This window comes from Pempheris klunzingeri, chromosome 17 (assembly GCF_042242105.1).
Source record: "Pempheris klunzingeri isolate RE-2024b chromosome 17, fPemKlu1.hap1, whole genome shotgun sequence".
Lineage (NCBI taxonomy): Eukaryota > Metazoa > Chordata > Actinopteri > Acropomatiformes > Pempheridae > Pempheris > Pempheris klunzingeri.
In genome coordinates this window covers 22,336,905-22,356,034 of record NC_092028.1, presented here as the reverse complement: position 1 = coordinate 22,356,034, position 19,130 = coordinate 22,336,905, and the positions used below count along the sequence as shown (strand labels likewise).

The following is a 19,130-nucleotide window of genomic DNA, read 5'->3' as shown; positions in this document are numbered from 1 at the left end:
AAGGTTTTCTGGTTATTTGCTCACAAACATACATAAAGCTGTCTGACCGGTTTGAGTCAGTGACTGAATGAATGAATTAATAAATTAATGCATTAATTCATTCATTCATTCATTCATTCATTCATCTTCTGACTGAGCACCACAAAGATCACAGGTGTTTAATTTACTTCACTTTCATCCTTTTTATTTATTGCATGTTTTATTCTCACCTCACTGTGACTCAGACCTGTGACCCCCCCCCTAGACATCCATCAGGCTTTGGTTTTACACCTCATTGTGCTCCACCTGAGTGACAGATTACCTGCTCAGATGATGAAAACAAATGATTTCTGGATCCTGGAGGATCCTGGAGGAGCTCTGGAGGATCTCTGGAGGCACCGTGCTGTCCTGGTCTGGAGGCACCGTGCTGTCCTGGTCTGGAGGCACCGTGCTGTCCTGGTCTGGAGGCAGCGCTGTGGTGACTCAGGGACAGCCAGGATCAATAATGACAAAGATCCACGACGGTCCCATTTATCTGTTTAGGAGAAGGCAGCCTGTGTAGAGAGCTTTCAGCTTAATGAAGCAGGAACGGAGAGGTGACCTGATCCACCAACGCCTGTGATTTACAGCCTTGATGAGCTTCTTTTCTCGGTATCTTTTTAAATGTGTGTGATCTGATCTATATCTATATCTATATCTATATCATCGCACCATCTTTAGAAAATTAGAAAAGAACATAGAACAGTGGTGCTGTCAGACAGGTGGAGAGAGCGTCTGTGACCATGACTGAACAAAAAAAGGCACCAAAAAGAGCATTTAGAGTTAATGGGCAGTGAAAAAGTAACCAGATATACTGAAAAACAGGACCGAGCATCTGCCATCAGCTCTGTCGACTGAAACTAAACCTCAGAGGCGGTTTGTGTGTGAGACTCATCACGTCCTCACAGACTGGTTTCATCATCAGATGTGTTTTATTAACACGACATCAGTGTTTCACTGTTAAATATCATCGTTAATGTCGGCACTGGTACGTCGAGATGCCAATAATCTGAGGTTAGAGGGGACATATTGTGAAATGTACTTTTCTTTAATGTCTTTTCAACATGAATTTCTCTCCAGAGACCCAAAACTTGGAAAAAAAGGACGTCCTCTCTCTGTTTCTGCTCCATCTTTCAGTAGATGTGTGTGAAAACGCTCCGTTTAGCTTTGGCCCCTCTTGTGATGTCACACTCGGGGATCATGTGACCTCTTTCAGCCCCTCAGCTTCACCTTTTACGTGGTTTTTGTTTTCTTAATTCAGTGCCGCTGTCCTGTCTGTGTGTCGGTTCAAAGGTCACGCCTCCTCTGTGGCTGTAAAATTTATAGGTGCTATTACCACTGATTGAATTTCTCACTTTACTTCCTTCACATTGTGCCAGAAAGGCGTCCAGGCTCAGGAAAAAGAAAAAAAAAAATCAATTCCTTGTTATCCCTGCATGTGTCTGCACCCTGCAGCTCCACCGTGAGTCCGGTGGTTTGAGTGGTAAATAAGTGGCCGGTAGCTCATTACTGTGGCGGCCAAACAAACCGAGCTTAATCGTGTTGGATTCAGCTCCACTGGCTTCACCGTCCGGGTTCAGAGACAAACACAAACTCTGTCTGTGCTTCAGGATCGAAGCCTCAGCGTGGAATCTAATTTTCTGGTGGTCTGTCTTTATTATTCTGGTTAGATTTCACTCCTCTGCCTTCAGTCGCCTGCTCACCAGACAGCAGCCGCCGTGGTTGTTTTTGTCATGTTGCCCTTTAAACTCCTCCCTGGTGTCTGTCCATCTTTTCTGTGTTTGTCCACGTCTCACTATCTGCTCTGTATTCACCCTTCACCCTCCCTCGCTGTGCCTCTCCCCTCAGTTCAATCCAGCCCGAGCAGTCATGTCGGCCAAAGCCATCTCCGAGCAGACGGGGAAGGAGTTCCTCTACAAGCACATCTGCACGTCGGCGGCTGTGCAGAACCGCTTCCGCTACGCCAACGTGACGGCTGAGACCGACTTTGCCCGGCTGGCGCAGGAGCACCCGTGGCTGCTCACAGAGGTGAGACGGCAGAAAGCAGCACTGTGTGTGTGGGGGGGGAGCAACCAGCATGAAGATGAAGTAATGTTTCCCGAGGCTGAGAGGACAGTCGGTTTGTTATGCTGCTAATTTATAGCCCATAAAAGCCTAAAGCACCGTCTCCTCTTTATGGAGACGGCTCCTCAGGCTCTCCTGCCGCTCGTTAGCAGACAGCAGAGTCTTCCTGAAGCTGTTTTCTCTTTCATTCTGAATTTGTGGACACACAGACTCCCTCCTGCTCTGTCGGCGGGGTGGGGGGTGGGGGGGGGGGGTAGAGGTCAGAGGTCAGCAGGCGTAGTGACTCTGCCACTAACTGATCTCCAGGTACACGGTCCTCGCCCACCTCATCGCTCTGATGACAGATAGGCTGTAATAGAAGTTAATTTAATTACCCTGTGCCTCAGGATAAAATACCCCCCCCTCCCTCACGGCTTTTATCTGGAAGGAGCGAGGAGGATGTGGAGGGCAGATCCACGGAGATATGTGCTGCAGGAGGATTGATTAGGAAATTGCATTAACTTTCACCCGCTGCCCCGTTTCTGTGCTGGCTGGCGAGCATCCAGAGTCTAATGGGTCCGCCGTCACAAGTCATCCTCTCTATCAGACTCTTCGTCGGGGGGGGGGGGACGTCACTTTTCTGCTTTGACGTCAGAAGGAGAGACTCCAGTTTAAACTGTGTGTGTTAACATCAGCATAAACCATCCTTTATGAGAGGTAGCAGGTTTTCTAACCATAGAACACATTTCAAAGCTGGATCGACTTTAATAATCTATATTAATAGATTCATATTTAATCTGTGCTATAAACCTTTTCCCCTTTTTAATCTGCCTTCTATTTTCATGATTATTGCCGAATCATTTTTGTCTGGAGTCCAAAACCTGAAGATAATCTCAGTCCTCCAGCAGCATTTACTTTCTGCTCATCGTCAGCTGAGTGCAGCTCCTCCTTCTCACATCCAACGGGTCAAAGACAAAACATCAAGCTGGAAAAAATCAGATGCAACCTGCGAAACCTCGAACTCATTAATTCACTGTGATGCACATGTTTGGTGTCTTATTTTTCCTTTCTTTGCTGGTTAGTTAGTTAGTTTGTTGTGGTCCTGCACATAAACCTTCAGATGATGATGATGTCGTGTCTTAGAAAACCCCAATAAATAAGTGTTAACACCAATAATTATCACAGATAAATAAAAAAATGAATGTAGAGCCGTCACAGTTGATGTGTTTTAGACAAGTTGATGTTTTAATAGTTTTTATCTTTGGTTCTTCCTCCTCCTCCTCCTCCTCCTCCTCCAGCGGCTGGTGGTGAAGCCGGACCAGCTGATCAAGAGGCGAGGGAAGCTGGGCCTGGTCGGGGTCAACCTGGACCTGGGCGGCGTCCGAGAGTGGCTGAAGCCCCGCCTCATGAAAGAGACGACCGTACGTCACCCACCCTCTCCCTCTCCGTTCCCTCCACCTCTCCCCTCCTCCGGCAGAGAGTGGGCACTTTGCTGAGCGCTCCTTCGATCAATATTCGATCCCAGAGCTTCACTCAGTCCCTCCTCCTGCTGCTCTTTCCTTCACCCCCCCTCCCTGTTTGCATTCATGCATTTGGCTGGTGTGTTTTTCACTGCTGAGGGCTTCAGTATCCGTCCTCTGGTGGTAAATCAGTCCAGTCAGCTGCAGCGCGCTCCGCTGGTGAATAAACAGTCGTTCCATCTATCCAGTCAGCGCAGAGGATCCATCACTGTGATCACTGAGACGCTGCAGCGCCTCATAAACCGAGACACGAGTCCCGGAGGAGAGCGGAGAGTCAGATTGTGTAGATTCGTCTCCTCGCAGACGAGATGAAGCCGTCTGCAGTAAAAGAGAATAAATGAGGCCGCAGCTGCAGCGAGGAGAGTCGGGCCGTCGTCTGTGTGTCTGAAGAGACGAGTGATTCGGTTCATTATGCAGACTAATTAACAGCAGAAGTACAATGTGGCCAAATAAGTATTTTAATTAGTGCTTTAATATGTTAAAGTAGAAGAACTCAGTGACCTGATGCTGCCATCTTGTTCTTATGATGGATAAGAAAGCTGCTTTGCATCATTCATTTCTTTTTTTTTTTTATAAATCCATCAAATAGTTTTGTAATAGTTTATATAAAATGTTCTCTGTTGGCTCTTGAGCAGACAGACAAACACAGACAGGGTTACAGGAGTCGATTTTAAAAGAGAAATTGGGGAAAAAAAGAATCGTACAATAAAACGCAACCATAAAAAGGGAAGAAATGAAGGAGTGACTGAGTAAATGAGTATAAATCCACAGAGGTGGTGACAGAAAAGACAAATTTTGGATCCATTTCAAGCTTCCATAATGTGTGGAACCTCCGGCTCGGTCATTTAAGACGTATTGACAAAGGTTAAAGGTTGAATAAGGTGTTTGTATTTTGTCCTGGACGTCCAGCTTTCCTTTCCTTTTGTACCTCAGTGCTGCCTACGATACTGTGCAGCTCCTAGAAGAGGGGAGGAGTGAGAGCGCTGAGCAGAAAGACCTGTTTGGTTCTTTCACCTTCGTTCTGCATCAAATTCTTGAACGTTGCACCTTAAATACTCTGCAGACGTCCTGTGATGTTTGAGCTGCTGTATTTACTATTAGTACTTTATTTGAATGCACCTTTTTAACACTTGCTCACGTCTCTCTCTCTCTCCTCCAGCTGTCCACGTGCTTCATGTTATTAAATGGTCTTTTCACTTAGTGTAATCAAAGTGGTTTAACTGAATCATTCCCAACATGGACGGCTGCTCTCTCCTCCTAATGGAGCTGTGAGCTCATCTGCAGTTGGTCGGAGCCTCTTGAGGGTTTTTCAGTGAGATCTGCTTTCTTTTTCTTTTTTTATTTGCATTCCTCTAAATGGCACCTCCCTCCCTCCCTCCCTCCCGTCTATTGTTCCTCTGCGGCTCCCCCTCACTTTGTGCCCGCTGGCCTGTAACAGAGCCGCGCTGACAGCTCCACCAAACGAGCTGTGGCGGCGTTGGCGCTACACACACGATGACCTTTTTCTTTCTCCCTCTTCTCAACCTGTCTTCATTTTTCTTTTGAAATGTCGCTCCACTGGTGCGGAGTTTTTATTCAGTATTTGGTTTAATTTTGATTGAATACACCTTTTTATCCACCTGTTCAGCCAGTTTGTGTCTGATATGTCTGCAGACCAGTGAGAGGCTGTTGAGAGTTGATGCTAACACGTTGTATTGATGTCTCTTCACTCTGTTAAGTATTAAAAGAGTTATTTTGCTGCTCATCCACAGGTGGGTAAAGCAAAGGGCGTTCTCAAGAACTTCCTCATCGAGCCGTTTGTCCCCCATAAGCAGGTAAAAGCACCTTTTACACCTTTACATTTCATTTAGTGGTGAGGTTACCGGCGACGTCTGTGTGACTTTAACGGCTCGTTGTTCAGGAAGAGGAGTTCTACGTGTGCATCTACGCCACCCGGGAGGGCGACTACGTGCTGTTCCACCACGAGGGAGGAGTGGACGTGGGAGATGTCGACGCCAAGGCCAAGAAGCTGCTGATCGGGGTGGACGAAAAGATCAGCGAGGACTCTGTGAAGAAGGAGCTGCTGACTCACGTCCCCAACGACAAGAAGGCGTGAGTTGGATGGGAAAAGTGTTTGTGTGTCAGTGGTGCAGAGCAAACGAGTGCTGGGTGTGGATGATAAGATACCTGTGTGATGGAACGCAGAGTCCCAGGTGTGTTTGGTCGACACTGGTGCTGCAGTAGGTGGAGGTACGGAGATAAACCTGTGGTGGTGATGTTATTCAATAGACTTTACTTTATTGAATGTTCTGTTGTGTTTTGTTTCTCTTATTGTGTTTGTGCATGTTTGGCTCTTAAAGAACACTGATGCTCGTGCAGAGATCATGTTTGAAAGCATTTAAACATTTAAACATATATTTAGTCTCACACCCCCAAATCATGTCGTAGTTCAGCTGGTCTGAGAGAAAACTTTTAGGTTTTAGTAAATCTCAGAGGGAGAGAGAGAGAGCGTTCCTATTGGCTGCTCTACAGACCTTCAGGTGAGGCTGAAAGTCTGATTCAATGGAGGAAAAGTTTGTGTTCCAGTGTTTTGGAACAAGTGTGTTCAGTGCAGAGCAACCTGAAGAGAGGAGGAGGACTCATCAGACAGTCTGACAGAGAGGAGACAGTGAAACAGAGTCAGAGTCCACCAGGAGGCTCAGAGAGGAGGAGGGAGGAGGGAGGAGGGAGGAGGAAGGAGGAGGAAGGAGGGAGGAGGGAGGAGGAAGGAGGGAGGAGGAGGAGGAGCCTTTTGAAAGTAAAGAAAAGTTTAAAGTCATTTTGAAGCAGTGACTCTGCAGCTACTGTGGAAACTCTCCATTCTAGCTGTGGATGTGTTGATGAAGAGGATGATTTGTGTTCCATCATGATTTGGGACATTTCTTATTGATAATAATCTATTTTTATCTCTGCTGACGTAACAAAGCGGCTTCACACCAAAACTAAGAAACATTTTCTATTGTATAAGAAGAAGAAGAACTCCTGAGCGGGAGAGGGAAAGAGACCATCACACAAATGAAGTTAGAGGAAGCACTTTGATATTGGCAGTAAGTGTTGGGGGGGGTTCCATTAGACAAATGACAACCCCCCCCCCTTCTGCTTCGCCTCTCTCCAACCAGCCTCTGTTACACCACCTCCACATTCAGAGCACGTCCGTTTAGTTTGATGGGCCCGACGCAGTGGCTCGCCCCCTCCAACGTCTCCCATCTATCTCCCCCCCCCCCCCCCCTCCTCCCCATGGCAGCCTCTGACTCACTGTCTTGGCTGACATTGAAGAAGCTGCCCCAGAAATCACTCTGCTCACCCCAAACACTCCTCTCCTCACCCTCCTCACCCTCCTCACCCTCCTCGGTGAAAACACTCGGCCAGTTTTCCACCCGTCCATCAGAGGCTGAGTCACTCGGGGGGTTTGGTCACTGTTTTCCCCTGCGGGCCAGTTGGAGTCTTGACAACAGGCTGACGTGGTTACAAAGGCTCTGAGGTGCCTGGAAATCTGACAGGAGAGCAAAACCCTTCCTCCTCCTCCTCCTCCTCCTCCTGCTCCCCCCCGCTCCTCGCTGCCCAGTTTTGACATGTGCCGGAGGAAGTAAATTAGATTTCCCCTCCTCCGCTGTAAGGCTCTGTGCAGCTAATTTACAGGTGGACTGTTTACTGTCCAGCTCGGCCTCAGCAGAGCTTCAATTATATCGGCTGTGATTTTTCATGGTTTGATTTATGTGGACATTTGAGCCGCCGCTGTTCTGTGGTTTTAAATCAGCAGACAGAAGTGGATAAGTTTCACAGCCCACAATTAAAAAGTGAGGAATTCCTTTTGACTTTAACTTTGCTTTGTTGTTGTTTTGAGGGAAATCTAGTTTATAGACATAAACAAGGAGGATTTATATATTCAGGTATGTTTGCTACTGAAAACAAGACGTGGTTTTAGAGGATAATTAAATGGGTTTTTGTGTATTCAGTTGACAGTTTAATCCTGTCTTCTTGAAGGTCCTATGCATTTAGAGAACTAATTCACATTTTCAGTGATTTCTTGTCTCAATTAATTGATTGTTTTGTCTACAAAATATCAGGGAAATGCTCAGAGATGCTTCCAAGTTGATTGTTTTGTTTGACCAACAGTCCAAAACCCAAAGATTTTCATTTATAATGATATAAAACAGGTTCAGGCAGAATATATTCACATTTAAGAAGCTGCTGCCTGCAAATGTTCAACATTTTTGCTTGAAAAAGTGACTGAAATGAAATTAATTGATTATGAAAATAGATACCGATTCACTGTCTGTTGCTCTGCTGATTATTTCAGCTGTGGTTTACATCTCCTTTTATTTCCTATGATCACATCCTCCGTCCGCTCTGGTGCTGCAGTAACGGACTCAGAGATGAGTTTGATGTGTTTTCTCTCTGCAGGGTCCTCGCCAGCTTCGTTGTCGGGCTCTTCAACCTGTACGAGGACCTGTTCTTCACCTACCTGGAGATCAATCCGCTCGGTAGGCTCGTCTTGGTTTTTGTTTTTCAGTATCTCGATGTTCTTCGTCTGAACGAGCAGCTTTATTCCAACACAGATTCATGAATATGTTAGCAGGAAAGGGGACATCAAACGGAAATTAGGCAGGAAAACATTGATGCATAATAAAAGATCATCTTGAAACCAGGAGGCAGAAGTTTATTCCGCCACATTTTTAACACAGAGGGAGGAAATCATTAAATAATTCATCCACTTGGCTGTTTGATGAAGGCAGCCTGTGTTTATAATGGAATAATTGGGCACCAGTACATGCCCTCTGGCAGCTGTTCCTGTGGATGTGGCAGCGCTGCTGAGACCAGCTCTCCCTGCTTTGATGTCCTCCTCCTCCTCATCTTCACTTCCCCTCCACCTCCTGTGGTCACCTGTGGCCGAGTGTGACGCGTTTAAAACACTGAATCTCAGCAGGTGGGCGTCTGTAGACATCCTAACACTCCCTTCTTTCTCTCTCAGTGGTCACAAAAGATGGAGTTTACGTGCTGGACATGGCAGCCAAGATCGACGCCACAGCCGACTACATCTGCAAGGCCAAGTGGGGCAATGTGGAGTTCCCTCCACCCTTCGGCAGGGAGGCCTACCCCGAGGTGAGGCTGGACAGACAGAGAGGGAGAGGGAGCGATTTCCTTTCCTTTATTTACACATAATAAGAAATGGAAAAAGTGCAACATATGATTTGCAAGTAAATGTGAAGAAGAGGAAAAAACCCTCCAGGCAGCAGATTACAGGAAATAATTACAGCAATGCAGGATTAAAGATTGTGTCTGTTAATAAGTAATAAAAACAAGGTGTTAAAACCCTTGAACATAATACATGCAGGAATACACAGACAGTGTGATGAGCAGACTAAGAGAATACATTATTATGCACACAAATAATGACAAGAGTGTTAACTCACTGTTTCCTGTCATTCCAAATTAAATTATCACTAAATGTGGAGTAGGAGACCTCAGAGGCTGATTTGATTATCTACAATTTGTTCTTAGATTAAATTAACAGGCTAAACTGTAACCTAGTGGTGTGGTGGCCTCCAGTAAAACTGATTTATGATTAGTCAGCCCGAAGTTAAACTCTCAGTGGGTTTACACACACGACTTACACACCACACACTGATCCCACAGCCTGTGTGACTCATCCACTTATTAAACCTCCGCCCATGTTTTTCTTCATGGTTTTATTCCCTCATCGTTTAGAGTTCTGTTCTGTCTTATCCTGATGTATGTGAACTGTCTTTAAGAACTCTGAAAAGCACAATATACGTCTGATGATCATTACTAATACTATAATCATCAATATCATTGATGTTGCTGTTATTATGGAGAGGCGTGGATATTGTCAAGTAAAGGTTGTTTTAAAGGTGAAGCATGAAAAATAAAGAAACTAGTCTGTGAAGGGGACTATTTTCTCCAGTTTTTGGCTGATGCTTGCAGGAGCTTGTTGGAGACAGACTGTGGCCGGTCTAATTGGACTGCTGTGAGTGGGGATGAGGGACAGCGGGTGCCTTTGATTGGGAGCTTTTTTTACGCTCAGCCACCAGCTGTGGCTCCGACTGTCACAAACAACCACTGATGCACATCACGTCCTCCGTCACTCTCTGGATTTATACAGTATTTCCAATTACTGGCTCTTTAAAATCACAGGCAATGAGTTATGGCCATGTGAAGAGGTGCTTGTGCAGGTCCTGCTCTGATTAAGGCCCCCCCCCCACCGCCACCACCACCTCTAGAAACCTCTCCCCTCTTCATTGACCTTTTCTTTGACTTTTGCAGGAGGCCTACATTGCCGACCTTGATGCCAAGAGTGGTGCCAGCCTCAAACTGACTCTGCTCAACCCCCAGGGCCGGATCTGGACCATGGTAGCAGGAGGAGGAGCCTCCGTGGTGTACAGGTACCCAGAGCCAGAGCAGGACCAAACTACATTAGAATTAAAAAAAAAAAAAGCTGAATAAATAAGACCCCAGCAGCCGTGTGTCTGACATGATCCAGTCGTTGCTTAAGTTGCCCCTGGACTTTGTCCTCATTGCCCTGATAACACTGCACATAATTGGGTTCAGCATTAGAGGAGTATGTCGGTGCTGCACAGCAGTGAGACTGATGGTGCAGCAGCTCAGTCTGCCCGCTCAGCTGCCTGCTAAATGGATTCTTAGATGTTGGCGTTTTTAGTGAGAGTCTGGAGGAATGAGCAGCATCTCCGTCTCTCCGCCGTCTGTCGGGGGTGTAGCGCGTGACGTGCAGACACATCAGCCGTGACTAATTATTCCCTCTGCGCACTCTCAAGTTGTTGTCTGGTTGCAGTGGAGAATTAATCCAGAACAGACGGGAAAAGTGCCGTTAGAGTCCAGCTGTAAACTGAAGTGAAGTGCAGGAGTTGCTGATCATCTGTTATTACAAACAGCAGTGTCCGTCTGTATGCAGATGATACAGTTCTGTATTTCTCTTTCTGACACCGATCACTCAGCTTCTGAACACACCTTTAACAAGCTGCAGGTGCACTTTTTAATATGAAATTAAATCCAAACACATGCTGTTCTCTAGAGATATTATGGACGGTAGTCAACGTCAAATTTGAAACTGACTCACTTATCAGTAAGATGACGTTTATGGTGATTTTTATCTACGGACACACCCGCCTCCATGTTTAAACCACTGCTCATCATCACATGTTGTATAAAAAGGTTGGATGTGGTGTCTCTAACTGTAAGACAGGACAGGCTTTGGTTTCTGTTTATTCAAACCAGTTTAATTAGGAGGTGATATATGATGGCAAATTACCATCAAGCCCTTAAACCGGTCCTTCAGTTTCACTCGTTTAAGTGATTGATGCTTTAAGTCTCGCCGGAAAAACTGCTTTTAGTTTTTGTGCTGCACAACATTTTACAACACCGTCAGTTTTCAAACCAGGATTACAAACTGCTGCCCGTTTTTAGCTGTGTTCTCTTGTTGGCTGCTTTTCTTCTTCTTTACTTTTTGTGCATATTCATCCTGTTTTAAGTGTACTCTCTACATCCTTCAAAATAAAGGCATGTCCTCAATCATTCTGGAGCTGGAAAGCTCGTCCAGACATGACTCAGCAACAAGAGCAGCTGTGTGTCTCACATGTGATCACTTTTTCCTCTGTGTGGGTGACTAATGTAAAACTCTCCTCAGTGACACGATCTGTGACCTGGGTGGCGTCAACGAGCTGGCCAACTATGGCGAGTATTCGGGAGCGCCAAGCGAACAGCAGACCTACGACTACGCCAAGACCATCCTGTCTCTGATGACCAGAGAGAAACACCCTGACGGTTAGAAAACTGCTGCCAAAAGCGCCTGTGTGTCCTCAGAGTCGTCTCTCTATGTTTCTCACATGATGTTTCCATCATAATGTTTTCCAGGAAAGGTGCTGATCATTGGGGGAAGCATCGCAAACTTCACAAATGTCGCAGCAACATTTAAGGTGCGGTACCACGTGCTGTTAGTCTATAAAGAAGCTTTAACATCACCTCCCCATCAGGTTGTTCACTGAGCATGTCCCTGTCTGTGCTAGGGGATTGTTCGAGCCATCAGAGACTATCAGGTGCCACTGAAGGAGCATGAAGTCACCATTTTTGTCCGCCGTGGAGGCCCCAACTACCAGGAAGGTCTCCGGGTGATGGGAGAAGTTGGTATGTTGTACATTCTCACTTTACACACATCTGTATGGCACCGTGACATGAGTGCTTATTTATCTGCTATGTTACTCATTTGGTTCTGCCTGCGCTCCTCAGGAAAGACCACTGGGATCCCCATCCACGTCTTCGGCACAGAAACTCACATGACCGCCATTGTCGGCATGGCGCTGGGCCACCGGCCAATCCCCAACCAGCCTCCTGTTGCTGCCCACACTGCCAACTTCCTCCTCAACTCCAGCGGCAGCACATCGGTATGACACATGGTGTCTCCACGGAGACAAATAGGCTGTCAGGATGCTGCATCGGCTCGCTGTGCGGCAAATTTACACCATCAACTCCACCAGTAGCGTGGTGCAGAAGACTCGCATGCCACAGCCTCTGTTTCAGTTATGACTGTCTGCCCTGTTTAGTGAACCACATCATTAGTGGCTCTTTTGTGTAAGAGCATTGCAGGGCACAGCGGATCGCTCTCCCTCCAATAGTCTTGAAACCACAGTCAGTAACTCGCTGCGTTTGCCCCGAGGCGTCCATTAAGACTGTGCAGTGCGTAGGCTTTCAGCCAAGTGTGTGTGTGTGTGTGTGTGTGCCGGCACACGTGTGCACACACATGCATGGGTTTGCCTGTTTGCTTCAGATGTAGTGATATATATAAGACAGAGAGATGACGAGGACAAATGGAACATTACAGGATTAATACTATGTGTAGTAGTGTACTACAACATGGTGCAAAGAGTTTTACAGAATAATAGTCTCACGTTTTTGTACAAGCTTTTGTTTTTAGAATCGAAGGAATCCTGCACAAAACTCAACAACATTAAGACTCGCTGTGTCTTTATAAAATAACCTGCTCTTTTCTCAAGCCTCTAAAATTAAAGGACTGCTGTTTTGCCAGTTTTTACAGTTAAAGCAGGATGATTTTCCAGAGCTATCCTCATTAGCACACACACGTTTTTAAATATCAATATTTTAACAGGTTTTTTTCTTCCAGACTCCGGCATCCAGCAGAACTGCTTCTTTCTCTGAAAACAAAGCCAGAGTTCAGAGCTCACCAGCCAAGAAGGCCAAAACTGGAGCTCCTGTCGGTGAGCACACACACACACACACACACACACCACTGCACAGGCACATCAGGCTTTGATCTTCTATGTTTTCATACATGGGTCTGCTGGTGGCCAGCGTTACAGATGACCACCATGTGCTCATGCATGGGTGAGTTCAGGTGTTATAGCTCCCCCTTCAGGCAGCGGGAGTCCAAACTCACCAAAATGGAAGTTCAGTGTACTGATGTGTTGCTGTTAAGTCACAAAGTATGTTTTTTTTTTTTTTTGCACATTCATGCATAGGAACTAAAGAGAGTGATTTTAGTGACCTGGTGTCCCCCTCTCTGCTCCCTGCAGCCAAGGCAACCACCCTCTTCAGCAAACACACCAAGTCTATCGTGTGGGGGATGCAGACCCGGGCAGTACAGGGGATGCTGGACTTTGACTACGTCTGCTCCAGAGATGAGCCGTCAGTGGCAGCCATGGTGTACCCGTTCACGTACGTGTGATGTGCCCTTCGTCCTCAGTCGTACAGTTAATGTGATAAAAACTTCTTAACTAAACGGTTAAGTTTCCCGCTGCCTTTCAGTGGAGACCACAAGCAGAAGTTCTACTGGGGCCACAAAGAGATCCTCATCCCCGTGTATAAGAACATGAGCGACGCCATGAAGAAGCACCCCGACGTGGACGTGCTCATCAGCTTTGCCTCTTTGCGTTCGGCCTTTGACAGCACCATGGAGACCATGCAGTACCCACAGGTAGCTGCACCATCATCCAGTGACCTCTGCAGGGCACTTAAAGTAGAGAAGAACAGCTCTAAAGTTAAAACTTCTTATTCGATTGATCTCAGATTCACACCATCGCGATCATCGCTGAGGGAATCCCAGAAGCCCATACCAGGAAGATCATCAAGGCGGCGGATGAGAAGGGCGTTACGATCATTGGACCAGCAACCGTTAGTCCTCTCATTAGATTTATCACACTTTATCGCTTTTTGTGCTTTTATCTGAGCAAACCAGCTAATCTGTGTGTGTGTGTGTGTGTGTGTGTGTGTGTGTGTGTGTTCAGGTCGGAGGGATCAAGCCCGGCTGTTTTAAGATCGGGAACACAGGAGGCATGCTGGACAACATCCTCGCCTCCAAGCTCTACCGGCCAGGCAGCGTGGCCTATGTGTCCCGCTCAGGGGGCATGTCCAACGAACTCAACAACATAATCTCCCGCACCACCGACGGTGTTTTTGAAGGCGTGGCCATCGGCGGGGACAGGTGTGTAGCGGCCTCTCATCTGCAGCATGTTGGCACGTTGGTTTGAATTGGTGTGTAAGTGTGGACTCCTGTGCAGGTACCCAGGATCGGTGTTCACCGACCACGTGCTGCGCTACCAAGACACTCCTGGAGTGAAGATGATTGTTGTGCTGGGAGAGGTGAGGGATAAATCTACGCACGCTGGTCCTGCAGCTCCACACAGTTATTGATTTTCTGCTGACTGCATCTGTCTTCTACAGATTGGAGGCTCGGAGGAGTACAAGATCTGCCAGGCTATTAAACAGGGCAGGATCACAAAGCCGGTGGTGTGCTGGTGTATCGGCACCTGTGCCACCATGTTCTCCTCAGAGGTGAGAGGGCTCATGTCGAGGAACGAGATTCAAAGATGCTTTTTGTGGCATTTCTGACCCATGTTGCACCTTTTTTGGCTTCTCAGGTTCAGTTTGGCCACGCAGGAGCCTGCGCCAACCAGGCCTCTGAGACCGCTGTGGCCAAGAACGCGGCTCTGAAGGAGGCCGGTGCTTTCGTCCCCAAGAGCTTTGATGAGCTGGGAGACCTCATCATGTCAGTGCACCCTGTCATGTTCACTACTTGCTTAACTTTTCAGACGAGTTTATGATTCCTGAGCTCCGCTTACAGCCGTTTTGTGTCATTTTCATCCCTGCAGATCCGTTTATGACGACCTTGTTGCCAAAGGAGTCATTCAGCCAGCTGCGGAGATGCCTCCCCCCACTGTGCCGATGGATTACTCTTGGGCACGAGTGAGTGCGGTTCTGAACACAGCTGAACAAGATCGGCATGAATCGAGCTTTGAGTGCTTGTTTGCTCGCTTACACTTGTTTATTTCAGTGAACTTTGTAAAGCACTATGAGACACTCTGTTGTGATATTGGGCTATACAAAATAAATTGAATTGAATTGAATTGCTTTAAGGGAGAACGGGGACTGAAGTGTTTCCTGTGTTTGCCTGCAGGAGCTGGGTCTGATCCGTAAGCCTGCTTCCTTCATGACCAGCATCTGTGACGAGAGGGGTCAGGAGCTCATCTACGCCGGCATGCCCATCACAGAGGTCTTCAAGTCGGAAATAGGCCTGGGAGGAACTCTGGGGCTTCTGTGGTTCCAGAGGAGGTCAGCCTCTAACCGAGCGGTTGTGATGAACCAGCTGTTGAGCCGTTTTAACCACTGTTGCCTCCTTCTTTGCGCGCAGGTTGCCGAGGTACGCCTGCCAGTTCATCGAGATGTGCCTGATGGTGACTGCTGATCACGGCCCTGCTGTTTCCGGTGCCCACAACACCATCGTCTGCGCCCGAGCCGGCAAAGACCTGATCTCCAGCCTCACCTCCGGCCTTCTCACCATCGTAAGACCCTCACACCTAAGGTTCATGTACACAGGTTACCGCCCTGCAGAGCATGTCCTCTCTCACCGTGTCTTTTTTTTCCTTTTTCGTCACTTTTCAGGGAGACCGTTTTGGAGGCGCTCTGGATGCTGCGGCAAAGCAGTTCAGCAAGGCATTTGACAGCGGCATGCTGCCCATGGAGTTCGTCAACAAGATGAAGAAGGAAGGCAAGCTGATCATGGGCATCGGACACAGAGTCAAGTCGGTGAGTAGCACGGCTCCTCCGCTGGTGTGTCTAGTGTGGACGGCAGGAAAACCATCTTCAAATCAGAGATCAGCTGTTTTGTAAAACAGGAAATAATAGAATTATAATAATCTTTATTTATACAGCTATTTTCAGATGTTACAAAGTGCTTTGCATGTTTTTAAAAGAGAATTAAAAACATTGTAGGACATGAGGTGAAGCTAATACGAGACAAAAGAATAATATGTGCAATAATAAAGATAAAACCAATAATAATAAAACAGAGCGGTGATTCTGCAGCCTCAGACGGTCCCTTCAGTCTTCAGCAGGCTTCATCCCAGAGGTTTCATGTGCTGCACAGAGCTGGAGGAAAACAGGACTGATGTTTGAATGAATCTGTGCTTCCTCAGATCAACAATCCAGACATGAGGGTCCAGATCCTGAAAGACTTTGTGAAGCAGAACTTCCCCTCCACCCAGCTGCTGGACTACGCTCTGGATGTAGAGAAGATCACCACGTCCAAAGTCAGATTCACCCCCTCTGGTTTTCAGCCTTTTCCACGCAGTGACTCCACCTGTTTTTAAATAACTCGATCCTCTTGTTTTTGTATTAGAAACCCAACTTGATCCTGAATGTTGACGGCTTCATCGGTGTGGCCTTCGTGGACCTGCTCAGGACCTGTGATGGTTTCACACGGTGAGCCAATAAATACAGACTGTCTTTGTGATGTGATGTTCACGCCTCCTTTCTCTTAACGGACACTTTTACTATATTCAAAACAAAACGGGGAAACGGGCAGACAGGATGCTTCTCTATATTGAGGCCATGTAACAAGAGAACGGAGACTCGAGGCTCTTTGAATTAGTAGCAGCATAAAAAACAAGACCTCCTAGTTGTCAGAGGCTCATTTATACAATAATATAATGAATATGTGTGAAGAAATACTGGGACTACAAGGAATCATTATACAGAAACTGTTTGTTCACACTAAAAATGACTATTTATTGCCAAAATTGGAGGATCACTCCTTTACCCTTTCACGCTTTTTACATATATTGGGTTTGAAAAGTTTTCCAGTTGGTCCAGTAGATCGCCAAGAAACTATAATGGCTGTAACTGCACCTGATCACAGTAGGTCCACTAAAAGAGCTTGTTTGATCCACTGACAGGCTCAGAGTGTTATTCTAAGTGTGTGACTGCATCATGGAAAGGATCCCTACAGAGAGAGACCTGGAAGATCCTTTTGGTTTAACCACAAACAGCACACACACCAGACTACATTCACTAAAACAGGGATTTTAGCTCACAGAACACAGGAGTAGCTGGTCTATTGCTGCCTCCATCAGTTAGTTTGTTTATGTACTATAAATAGATTGCGACCTGAACTAATCCTTTTAAAATGCCAAAGTCGCACAATAACAAACGACCTTAGTGATCGAGACGGAGATGGACCAGCGTCTTCCATGTAAAAATACTGTTTTTGTGAATGTAGTCTGGTGTGTGTGAAGAGAGCGATATAATGTCTTAAAGATACTAGAGTTGGCCTTTATGTGCAGCACAAGTCGTGTTGTGCCCATATTGTGTGCAGCCATCCCCTGAAGTCCCTGAACTCTGACCCTCGTTGTCCGTCATGTCCCCCCTTCCCCTCCGCAGGGACGAAGCTGATGAGTTTGTAGAAATTGGAGCTCTGAATGGGATCTTTGTCCTGGGCCGCAGCATGGGATTCATCGGTGAGTCTGACACACACACACACACACACACACACACAGGGAACACCTGACGTGACAGTGAATCCTCCTTTTCCGTGTCTCCTCAGGACACTACCTGGACCAGAAGAGGCTGAAGCAGGGCCTGTACCGCCACCCCTGGGACGACATCTCCTACGTGCTCCCAGAACACATGTCCATGTAATCAGAGGGAGGCGCGGGTGGGGGGGGGGTCGGCCGGCCGCGTATCCCCACATCCCCACGTCCCTTCATCTCAGCTCCCCGCCGTACTGTGACCTTTCACCCCAAAGCAGCAGCAGGGTAACGGAGGAAAGGTGTTCCTGCTAATACAGCTGTAAAATGCAAATATTGAAGAAGAGTTTTAGTTTTGGAAACCTGCTCGTGCTGCAGTTCTGTGAATATTAAAACCTGCTAAACTGTGAGGCTCCAGTCAGACAGTCGATGAAGATGAATTAATGTCGAGGGAATTAATGTTATTTACCCCCAAACATCACATCGTTGTCGTATTAACCCAGCATGTGTGTGTGCGTGTGTGTGTCGTCATTGTGCCACTTGAGAATCGTGAGCTTACTACAAGGGAACACGTGGTGCAAATAATGTCTAAGATATGAGAATATACTGTAGATCAGAGCTATATTTATGTAAAAGTGATCCAGTTTTAATTTTCTCGTATGTTTTTGCCACCTTCGGCGCGCTAAATGTGGCTAACAGGACCGTTTCGTGAGTCATTCCTGGAGCTCTTCACCCCCCCAGGACACATAACCTGTCAGCTGGTGGACGATGTGGGAGGATAAGACAGTCGAGTGTTCGTCACCAGAACAAAAAAGATAAATTAACTAATAAAAAGTGTATTTTTAACAACTTATTTAAGTGGATTTACAGGATCCAGTTCAGGCTCCAACTTCTGTGATAAATTAGCTATAAAAAGATGAAATATTATCATATATGATGTACCACTTTCTTTTGTTAACATAAATGCACTAATAACATTACATTAAACTGATCATTGAAATATTTCTGCACAGCACTGTGATAATTTTAGCAGTTAAATGTCGTCGTTTATATTTTTTACATAATATGTTGGGGTCTTCCTGTGTTTTGAGACTTTTCGTCTTATTTCTGTTTAAAATAGGATTTTAAAAGTCATGTCGTAGTAAATGTTAAATATTTTGCTCCTTGACTTTTCTTATTTGGACTAAACCAGTTAAAAGTCTCACTCACACAATCTGCTGAAAATCATCAAACTAAACTCTCTAAAATAAAGGAACATTACACGTTTTCTCCAGAAGTTGTGAGGTCTGACAGGAGATTTATGGCGGCCATCGTCTGTGTCATTATTTCTTTTGCAAAGGTAGAAAAACAGAAACGTCACCCGTGTTTGTCTTTAATTATCTCGATGTGAACTAAACGTGCCTCTGTACGGGTTTATGTGTTGACAACTGAGTAAAATAAATGTCATTAATGTAATAATACAGTGTGTGTGTGCAATGTTTTACATATAAAGTCATTAAATAAACTGTGTGTGTGTGTGTTTTGGCTGTTACAGGACATTGTGACATTGTTTTTAACCCTTTGAGGTCTCCTGCTGTCCTTCACCTCTGCAGACTGTAAACATGCTTCAGACCACTGGCGGAAATCCCGGGGGGGACACAGGGGACGTGACCCCCCCTGCCATAAAGTTGTCTCCCCCCAAAAAATCATTGGAAACACAAATAAATAATTTTGAATAATATAGTTATGTTCAATAAAAGCA

The 19,130-nt window shown here is 46.3% G+C and overlaps 1 protein-coding gene across 1 annotated transcript; it reads left to right on the top strand.

The window, feature by feature from the left end:
* The first annotated feature begins 1,887 nt into the window (after nt 1–1,887).
* aclya (ATP citrate lyase a) lies at nt 1,888–18,853 on the top strand. Its single transcript, XM_070847554.1, has 27 exons — nt 1,888–2,046; nt 3,360–3,482; nt 5,333–5,395; nt 5,482–5,672; nt 8,004–8,083; nt 8,572–8,702; nt 9,885–10,003; nt 11,263–11,399; nt 11,490–11,551; nt 11,642–11,759; nt 11,862–12,016; nt 12,754–12,847; nt 13,163–13,304; nt 13,395–13,563; nt 13,656–13,760; nt 13,874–14,070; nt 14,147–14,228; nt 14,310–14,420; nt 14,507–14,634; nt 14,738–14,831; nt 15,043–15,197; nt 15,277–15,427; nt 15,528–15,671; nt 16,061–16,174; nt 16,264–16,346; nt 17,304–17,380; nt 17,467–18,853. The coding sequence occupies exons 1-27, from the start codon at nt 1,888–1,890 to the stop codon at nt 17,559–17,561; spliced, it is 3,279 nt and encodes a 1,092-aa protein (XP_070703655.1). The 3' UTR covers nt 17,562–18,853.
* The last annotated feature ends 277 nt before the right edge of the window (nt 18,854–19,130 follow it).